This window comes from Notolepis coatsorum, assembly GCF_963971535.1.
Source record: "Notolepis coatsorum genome assembly, chromosome: 6".
In the NCBI taxonomy this organism is placed as follows: Eukaryota; Metazoa; Chordata; class Actinopteri; order Aulopiformes; family Paralepididae; genus Notolepis; species Notolepis coatsorum.
This window is the reverse complement of record NC_140170.1, coordinates 77,801,623-77,811,854: the sequence shown is the minus strand read 5'-3', so window position 1 is coordinate 77,811,854 and position 10,232 is coordinate 77,801,623. Positions and strand designations below refer to the sequence as shown.

General features: G+C 49.0%; 1 protein-coding gene across 1 annotated transcript in view; it reads left to right on the top strand.

The window, feature by feature from the left end:
• The window catches only part of LOC311229567 (plexin-A1-like), a gene marked incomplete at its 5' end in the record, with an annotated part of 76,969 nt that overhangs the window by 2,725 nt on the left and 64,012 nt on the right, over nucleotides 1-10,232 (top strand). The window contains 4 exon segments of the mRNA XM_084315643.1: nucleotides 475-598; nucleotides 802-844; nucleotides 847-937; nucleotides 7,263-7,430. Of these exon segments, the coding sequence (XP_084171769.1) occupies nucleotides 475-598; nucleotides 802-844; nucleotides 847-937; nucleotides 7,263-7,430 (426 nt within the window).

Genomic DNA, 10,232 nt, shown 5'->3' with positions numbered 1-10,232 from the left:
AGGTGAGTGGGGATAGGGGGGGAGGGGTTGCTATCACTGGCCACACCCCAGGCTCTGCCAAGAGAGGTCTGGAGAAATTCGAAACTCCCAACGCACATGAGACCCAACGAGACCTAAACAAAAAATATGAACAATGTGCAATAGAAAGTTGGTATCTTTTGCCTAGAGGTCACTGTAAAAAAAATATTATGAAAAAATAAATGATAATTAAAAATATATAATACAGATTTACATAAGTAGAGAAATTAAAAGCCCACTTTGATTCGGTTCTATTGGTAGCCAGCAATTCACTGAAGCACACGTTCATTTGAATTCCGTTGAATTTTTATTTCACTGACTATCAAATCTTGTCTCCCTCTCTCTCCCTCTCTCTCTCTCTCTCTCTCTCTCTCTCCCTCTCCATCTCTCTCTCTCTCTCCCTCTCCCTCTCTCTCTCTCTCCCTCTCCCTCTCTCTCTAACTCTCTCTCTCTCAGGATTGTGTGTCGTCTAAACGATGCAACGGGTTACAGAGTGCAGGAGGCTCACGTGGAGGTGTGTGTGAAGGACTGCACTCACTCTGACTACAAAGCCATCTCACCCAAGCCCTTCACCTTTGTGGTAAGTGTGTGTGTCTCAGTGTGTGTGTGTGTGTGTGTCCCGGTGTGTGTATCGGATGCTCTGCTCATACAGATACGTCTCGCGTGTCGTTCCCCACGTGAGTGATATTTCCAATAATCCCCGGAGCGAGCAGAGTCATCGGTCCTGACCGTCTCCCTCTGTCCCGTCCTGACCGTCTCCTCTTCCCGTGTGTAACTTCACAGTCTCCGTACTTCACCCGCGTCAATCCGTCCGGCGGGCCGGTGTCTGCGGCACGACGATCACCATTGAGGGCAGCCACCTCAATGCCGGCAGCGCCGTGGCCGTCAAGATAGGCCTCCACCCCTGCGAATTCGAGAGGTGAGCGAACCCAACGGACCAAGGCGGGTGGGGGTGTAATGGTGTAGCGGAAGCGGGGTGTGAGAGGAAGAAAATTGTGAGAGGAAGAAATTAGTTTGAATTCTGTGTGTGTGTGTGTGTGTGTGTGTGTGTGTGTGTGTGTGTGTGTGTGGTGTGTGTGTGTGTGTGTGTGTGTGTGTGTGTGTGTGTGTGTGTGTGTGTGTGTGTGTGGGGAGGGAGAAATCAAATCAGAAACGCTATCCAATCCGTCAATAACCATGTTTGGAATGCTCTTGAGCAAGGCACTTAACTTCCAACTGCTCAGAGACCCAATTGCGGTTATACTGGTCGGCTCCAAAGTGTTCATGTGTACAACCATCCCCTCCTCATACACACCTGGAAGATTGTATTATTTGTCAACTTGCCTGGAGAACTAAGGGTTAAATAAATATATCCCAATATTCTCCCATTATTCTCTCTGCAAACATGACCGGTTCATTTCTCATAACCGGAGAGGCCATCAAGAACCAGCGTATTTTTGTTTGATCGTTTTTCCACCCCGCTATGATATGACTGAGCATTTATTTTTGGGAGGGGAGTGTCTGCAATAATATGAATGTTTTATCTCACGTTTCCATCACTTTTTTCCAATGTTATCATCATTTGTTATGAAAATCCTCTTGTCGTGAAAATCAGAGCGGTCCTTAAATTTTTTGGACAGGTATGGCAATAACATCTTTGAGTCGTTACTGGATTTGAACCCACTGAGAATGAAGAGTTTCTCCCGGGGCGGGGGGGGGGGGAGTCTTATATGTTCTGTTGAGATGTTGAAATGGTAAAAATGTGCGTGACCAACATCTTTGCTATGGATGTGGCTAAATTCTCTGGGATGTAGGACGGTTGCGGTCGTCGAAGTCCTCGCTGAACATACGTTTTCACTCTGAACCCACGCCTCTTGACTCGTAACATGAAAATAGAAGAAAAAAACAAGACTCCTTCCTCATTTGAGTTCACCGTAAGAACGGATGCGTTGTCTCTTGAGTTTATCGCTCGGCGAGGAGCGGGAGATTATTGTGCCAAGATCTCGCGAAACAGGACACGCAATTTCAGATCTTGACAACTCTTTAATTCTCCAAGCCAAGAGTTTTGTTTCTCTCTCTCTCTCTCTTCTCTCTCTCTCTCTCTCTCTCTCTCTCTCTCTCTCTCTCTCTCTCTCCTCTCTCTCTCTCTCTCCTCTCTCTCTCCTCTTCTCCGGTCTTTTCCTGGCACGCGCTAACAGCCGACTCCTCTCCTCTGCTGTAAATCTCATTGAATCGCGGCTGACAGATGGTGAGAACACCTCGCTGAGAGGAAGAACTGTTAGCACTCGTCCACACGAGGGGATCTCTCTCTCCCCGGGAATTGGACCCGAAACGAAAACCGAGAAAAGAAATCCAGGCACGCGCTACACAGTATAACAGCGGCTCGAGATGACCTGTAATAGCAGGTTTATGTGCCCCTACTCTCCTTCATAAACACAAGTATGTACTTTAATGTACCCGACGCTATCGAGTATTACCGTCCTTCCCCTTCTCCGATCTGAGCAACACGGCAGAGGTGTTAAAGTAATGAACTCCGGTCCGTCAAGTTCTTTTTTTTTTTCTTTTTTTTTTCTTTTTCATATATCAAAGGGACTGAGAGAGAAAGGCCAATTTAAAGTACGGTGACACGTTCTGCCCAGAATAGGTGAGGGAACATAATAGTCTTGGGCCTTTCAATCTGCGCCACAGCAATAACCTTTATGGCCCCGGTAATGAACGGGCTGAGGCCACCTCTTTTAATACGTCTTTGTATTCAGCCGGGGCACGGGCCGTTTTAATCAAAACCTATTTACCCCGAGTCACTCATCCTCTTATCTCTCGTTCCGCAACCCCCTCCTTTTTCTTTCATTCTCTTTCTTCTTTTCTTTCTTTCTTTCCTTTCTTTCTTTCTTTCTTTCTTTCTTTCTTTCTTTCTTTCTTTCTTTCTTTCTTTCTTTCTTTCTTTCTTTCTTTCTTTCTTTCTTTCTTTCTCTCTATCAAGAGTTTTGTATTGTTTCTCTCTATCTATCTCTCTCTCTCTCTCTCTCTCTCTTTCTTTCTTTCATCTCTTCTCTCTCACAGTACATTCTTTTTCTCCTGTTCTCTCGGTGTTCCTTTGTGCGACAACAACCTTGTCAAAACATGCACGCCGCACTCTCTCTCTCTCTCTTTCTCTCACTTTCCCGACGGCCGGTGTTGTGAACACAGTTGCCATGGAGACCTCGGCACGGGCGGAAATTCATCTCTCCTCTCCTCTGTCTTTATCCTCTCTTTTCTAACTCTTAGACTGAGCTCTCCAAGAGTGGTGGCGTTGAATTGGCTTCCTCGGAGGCGGCGGTGACATGCGTGGTGAAAAAAATAAAATGTTCTCTACCCCCCCCCCCCCCTTCAGCCACCCGCCCACCCTCCCCCACCCCCCTCCTCCCAGCCGTCAGGTAGTGAAATGGGCTCTGACTTCCACTTCCCCACAAAGCTCTCCGTCTCCCTGCAGGTTTGACGTCCACAGCGGCTGACGGGGAGGATTTGTGTACGGATCTCCTTTCTCTTATTGTCTGGGAATTCTATGGAACTCTCCGCCCGTCGTCAGACTCGCACAATACGTTTACGCACACGCACACACACACACACACACATATCCACACACACATACATACAAACACGCAGACACTCGAATCCCGGTGTCAGCATTGCCTGCGGATAGTCGTCATACTATCTCAATTGACAGGGTAGCGGGTGGAAGTCGATGGGTGGGGATTGGACATTGTGGACAGGCGACTCCTACAGGTCAGTTGGGTGACGCCTGCACAGCAGAGACAGGAAGTATCGGGGCAGCGTGAGCCTCCCACGCGTTACTCCTCGCCACTGAGAGTCCGCGCTGTCTGGTGAAAAGATGAGACAGGCTGCCTCCTCGTGTACCGGAGGGGACACGTGATGCAAGGCTTCTATCCTCACTACAGCCGACCAGTGGGAGGCATAGTCTAGCAACGTTCAAGACAGGGGAAGGGAGAATTGGCAATACGAAATTGGGATGGGAGAAAAATAGAAAAAATAAGGAGAAAAAGTGAAAGAAAAAAAAAACCACACACACATACATACATACACACACAAACATACACACACACATTAATCTTCCAATCTCCAAGAGGCAGTCATTATCTCTGTGTACGAGGGATGTGTTCAAATCTTTTTATATAAATGCAGCTTGAGGAGCCCCATGGTCACCTGGATCAGTCGAACGAGTCTTGATCAGAAAATATATATACATATAATTCATGCTGGGTGGATCCAAAATTGTGGAACTAATGATGTTGCAAATGCAGTGGAAAGAAATGCAGTAGTCTTGTTTCCGAGACGCATCGTGTCGACTAGGGGTGTAACGGTACGCGAATACATACTGTACCGCCTCAATGTGGTCCTCCGGTACAGTATGTGCTGTGCACCGAACGATTGCAACGGTACGGAACCTTTTTTTGCGGAACTTAAATCCCCCCGTCCCAAATATAACGTGCACAACTAACCGGATGTTGTTTGTTCATCCCACGCAGCTACACTGAACGATAGCTGTAATTCAGCATAGCATATTAGCCTTAGTATGACGAGTGCAATACTAACTGACCAGCCAGAGCTAGAAGATGCTCCCACAACATTCAAGTCTCCCGTTTGGGATCATTTCGGATTCCCAGTTAACGACAGTAATGGACAAAGACGGGTGGATCGCACTAAAGCTATGTGCCGGCTAGCCCCTTTCGTGACTGATGCAAGCCTTGCATCACAGTCACGAAAGGGGCTACGTGCCGACATTGTTCAACTTTTTTGCGAACTTTATCACGCATTTGAAACGGCATCACCTGAATGTGAATATCACTGGTACAAGGAAGAAACAGACCCTAGTGCAAACCCAGCTCACCGTGGCATTCAAGCAGCATCTCGCTATTAATTCAGACCTGGCCAAAGCAATAACAAACGCCATAGGTGTTTTTATAGCAGCAGATCTGCGACCATACTCCGTTGTCGAGAACACAGGGTTTAAGCACATGTTAAAAGTAATAGAGCCCCGCTACCTAGTTCCCTCTCGTCCGTATTTCAGCCAGCAAGTCATACCAGCTCTGTATAGACAAGCACACGCTACAGTTGTCCACGACTTATCCAAGGCATCTGCTATATAATAATCTTCAGATTTACTTTAAGTGTTATTAGTAGGTTACAGCAGCAAGCCTTAGTTTGCTCAGTAAATTATGGCCAATTCGTTTTATATTGTTTAATACATAAATAAATAGATAAACGAAAAGCAATTTTTAGTTTTGTATTTCTTCCCCCCCCCCCCCCCCACTGTACCGAAAATCGTACCGAACCGTGACTTCAAAACCGAGGTACGTACCGAACCGTGGATTTTGTGTACCATTACACCCCTAGTGTCGACACACTGGAGCGGGTCTGGGTGGTTATCTACAGGCGGACGGACAGCATTATGCATTCTGCTGACGTGACTTAATGTTTAAAACGATCACAATAAGTACAATTCTAAAGTCTGTCGGTGAGCGTGAGGTTTATGCGCCAGCGTGTTTTAACCTTAAGCCAATGAATAGAATCATCTTTCAGCAACTATGCATTTTTTTGTAATAATCCGTCCAGAGGAGACAGCGATTAGTCCACACCCTTAAAAACAAGAAGAAGACGTTCACTTCCCTGCAGCCAGCAGTCTCCCCATCAGGCTCAACGTTTTCAGACCGGTGGCACAAACTTTACCAAACACACCATGGAACAGCTTGCTGCCTGTCACGGGGGAGAGAGTTACATCACACAGAGAGAGGGGGGGGGGGGGGCAGGAATCATCTACCACACTGATCTATCAGGCAGAAAGCGAGGGATCAGTAGGGGGGAGGGGAGGGGAGGGGAGGGAGGGATGGGGGAGAGGGCGGGCAAGGAGGGATGGGGGGAGGGGAGGGTGGGCAGGGAGGGATGGGGGAAGGGGAGGGTGGGCAGGGAGGGATGGGGAGGGGAGCGTGGCTGCGAGGTCTTTGAAGCGCAGCACTCTGTGTCTCAGGCTGATGAAACCACAGACGGCCAGGCTGAAAGATCCCGGCCCCTCTGAGATGAGCTGGTCCCATGTGTCTGTATGTCTTTTCTGGTCCTGTGTGTGTCATTATTTTGTTTTTTCAACTTTTTTTTTTCCCTTTTTTTCTGTATTTTTCTCCTATCCCAATTTAGTCGTTATGACAATTCCCTTCCTGGTCGTTGCTCGCATTTGTCCCCCACTTGCCGGTCTAGGGAGGGTTGATAGATACTATCACACGTCTCCTCCGATACATGTGGAGTCAGCCAGCCGCTTCTTTTCACCTGACAGCGAGGACTCTCACTGGGGGAGCGTAACGTGTGGGAGGATCACACTACCTCCCCCAGATCCCTTCCTTGCTGAGCAGGCGCCCCGACCGACCTGTAGGAGTCGCTGTTTACAACGACCAGGATACACACACACCCCGCCGGCTTCCCACCGCCAACACTGCTAATTGTGTTCGTATGGACGACCGACCAAGCCAGAGGTACCGCTATGGACGACCGACCAAGCCAGAGGTACCGCTGACAGCTGGATTCGATACCAGTGTCTCTGCGGTGGTAGGCAGGCGATTAGCTACCCAGCCGCCCTCTGTGTGTCATCTTTTAACATTTTTTATCATATCTGATAAATATTTCATGTCTTATATTTAATAACTGGTGTATGAATCTTCTTTATAAAGTATGTGTGTGTGAGTGTGCACGCTCTCTGTCTTGTCTCTGTAGTGCCTGTGTCTGGGGCGTGAAGTGATATTTTTTTTTATCACTTCATAACTAACGTTTTTCCAGCAGACCCTCCAGACATTCTGATAGACAAAAGGTGCTATTGGAACAGATTCTATTCTAGGTGTGATTTGCTCCGTCCTTGAAATCTGTCAAACCAAAATCAGTTTTATTTTTATTTGAACCCTGCTCTCTCTCTCTGTTTGTCTCTATCCATCTCCTATCCTCCTCTCCACTCATCTCCACTCCTCTCTTCACTCTCCTCCACTCTCCTCTCCTCTCCTCACTTTCCTCTCCCCTTTCTCATCCTCCCTCCCTCTCTCCCACTCCTCTCCTCATCTCATCTCCTCTCCCACCCTCTCCTCCTCCCTCCCACCCCTCTTCTCCCTCCCACCCTCTCTCCTCCCACCCTCTCTCCTCTCCTCTCCTCTCCTCTCCTCTCCTCCCTCCCACCCTTTCTCTCCTCTCCTCTCCCCCCCTCCATCTCTCTCTCTCCTCTCTCTCCTCTCCAGGCGGAGTAATAAGGAGATAGTATGTGTGACTCCTGCTGGTCTGGCCCCAAGCTGCACCCCGGTCATGGTGGACATAAACTCGGCTGAGCTGAGGAACCCGGAGGTCAAGTTCAATTACACAGATGACCCCACCATCCTCAAGATCGAGCCAGACTGGAGCATCGCCAGGTGGGGTGACCGCAGAGAGCCCCCCCCCCCCCCCCCCCCGTATTATGTCTTCTGTGATCTGCGCTACATATCATCCTTTTCGAGGGCTTTCCCCAGGATTTTCCAACAAGACGGCACTGAGTCTCAACTATTCAGAGAGGCAAAGAAATTAGCAATAAAGAAAAAACCGTGCATCACGTATTAGACAAAGAAAAAGTTTTAACTTAATCTTATTTTTCAAATGTACCACGTGGTGGCACTACGCTGTTTAGGGAAAGCCCTGTATTGCACGTCAGCGGAGCCTTACATTATGTACACCGTTTCATCACAACACAGGCATAGGGATTTGATCTCCAATGCTGTTTGATCCACGTCCATATACTGTAGAACACTATACATTAAAAGGGAAAGTCCACCCGTTATTTATTCATCCCTCGGCGGATGAGGAGGAGGAGGAGGCGAGGGTTGACGTCTTTGTCTAGCTTATCGCGGCTGGCTAATGTGAAATATGAACTGTACAGGTGGGAAGAGGATGCATGTATTATTCAGCCAGGCATCTTTTTTCTGCTGGAGGTTTCAACGTTTTGAGGCTGAGCTCAAGTAAAGTAAACACTTCCCTCCTCTGCTGCCTTCAGAGTCTTCTCGACGAATTCAAAGGTGCATTCTTAAGTTAGATACTTTTAAGTATCTGAAAGTTAAAAGGCGAGAGGGACAGAGAGAGAGGCTCCTGAAGAGCGATATATTTGATGCTGCTGGTTTGTATATTACTTGGCTTATTGAAATGAGACACACATAGCCATGGGAAGAACCCTCCCCCGCCGCCCATGCAAATACAAGCTGTGTGGCAAGGAGGGGGGAAAAAGGAGGGAAAAGGATATAGCTTCCAGATGCTAATGGTCTCGCTAGCATGACCTAGAAACTCCTGTCTACTCCTCAACTTGGAATAGAAACCAGCTACACACACACGCACACAAACACACACACACACACACACACACACACACACACACACACAAACTCGACTGTCTCATTCACCCGCATTGTTCCGTAAACTTCTCATCCCCTTGTTTACTTTGGGAGCTCTCTCTACTGTACGTACGGTTGATATTCCCCTCGCTTTTATCTCTCTTAGCTCTTGATAATTTAACCCTTCCCGTTCACCCCCCACACTACGTTGTTTACTATTACTACTGTACTATTGTTTGCGAGGGATTATGTAAATCAAATTGACTTTGATATTCAAATGCGCGTCCTCTCTCAGGCTGTTATCGGCGAGAGACGTTTTCACACATTCTCTTCCCCATCGTTGCGCGCCAAGAGGAAGCTGCACAGGTGTCACCAATCGGTGCGGCGGCGTTGTCTCTCCGCGGGCGAGCCGACGAAGAGTGTTTTAAATGTCCGCCCCGTAGGACGGGCGGCGCGGGCCGGGAGGATGTGCCGCTTGACTGGCGCCGTCACAGAGGTGAACACAGGGAGTTTAAATACCCACAGGGAGACGGAAACGTCTGGTGTCACATCACTGGAGGTGTCGGGCGGGCGGGCGAGGAGGCTCGTCCGGCGAGGGGCTGAGTGACGTGTGGAAGGGAGGAGAAGAGGGGGTGGAGAGGGAGAGTGTGGGTTATTATAGCCTCGAGTCGGGGGGGGGGGTAATGACACGCCATGTCCCTCAGCTCGCGACGGAGAGAGAGAGAGAGTGTGCATTGGTCCTCCGGGCCAAACGCCGCGCCTGTGTTTCACCCGGCTTTCTCTGTCTCCTCGTACCCCTGCCCCCCCTGTTGTCGGTGACCCTCGTCGGAGGGGCCATTTCAAGCGGTTGCCGCCGAAGCCCAGAGCACACATTCTGACATGACTGAGAAACTTAAACCACCACCACTACCCACAACACCCCCGACCCTAGCCCCCCTGCCGTGGGTGTTAAGAAAACTGGTTCTGGTTCTATGTTGAGAACACAGACTCTCAAGAGACGCCATGCAGTGATGTGTGTGATGACTACACAATGTACACACGTACTATGTTGTACAGTGATGCTCATGCTCCTCTAACTTTTTTCCTGTGAGGCGCCCGGGGTGGGTGTGTATTGTACCACAAAGTAATATGGTCCAGAGTGACTGGCGGTATTGTTCTGTTGAGCCTGTTTCTCTTTCTTTTTCGTGGACATGAATTGCGTGACGCACAAACACAGGAGTTCTAATTTTAGCACAGAGCATCGCTGTGCCGTTGCCTCCTCGACGACCTAGAACCAGCCAATACTATCAGTCCGGCTAGAATCTACGGCTAGCCTCTAGATGGTGGCGGCACACCGCTCTGCGTGTCGGCTGTGGGGTCAGCTGATGCCCGCGCGCCGTGGCGGGGGAGTCTACGGGGCCACCCTCCTGCTCCACACTGTTGTTTTTAGCTTGTATATGCTTACTTATTTAGGAGCTGTCACAATCCCTTCACGTCAGCTAAAGTTCAACCTCTCATGCGACCGCGGGCTGTGGAGAAGGTGGTGTGCTTTGTGTGTGTGTGTATGTGTACGGGTATGCATGTATACTGTATGTGTGTGTGTGTGTGTGTGGGGGGGGGGTCTTAGCACGGTACCTATTGGTCAGGAGCAGCTGAAAAGGTCACACAACAAACACGTCAGCTCGGTGACATCGATACGGTCGCCGGGTGAATCGCCGGTCGCCGGCAAACCGCCGCAGTGCGCCTTTAGCGAGGTCCAGAGGAGACTTTGCGTTGGCTTTTAGCGGCCAATTAACAGCATTGACTTCAGAGCTCGGTTTAAGGACGAATATTGTACATTTGGCTCTACTCCTCTCTCTCTCTCTCTAGCTGTCTAAG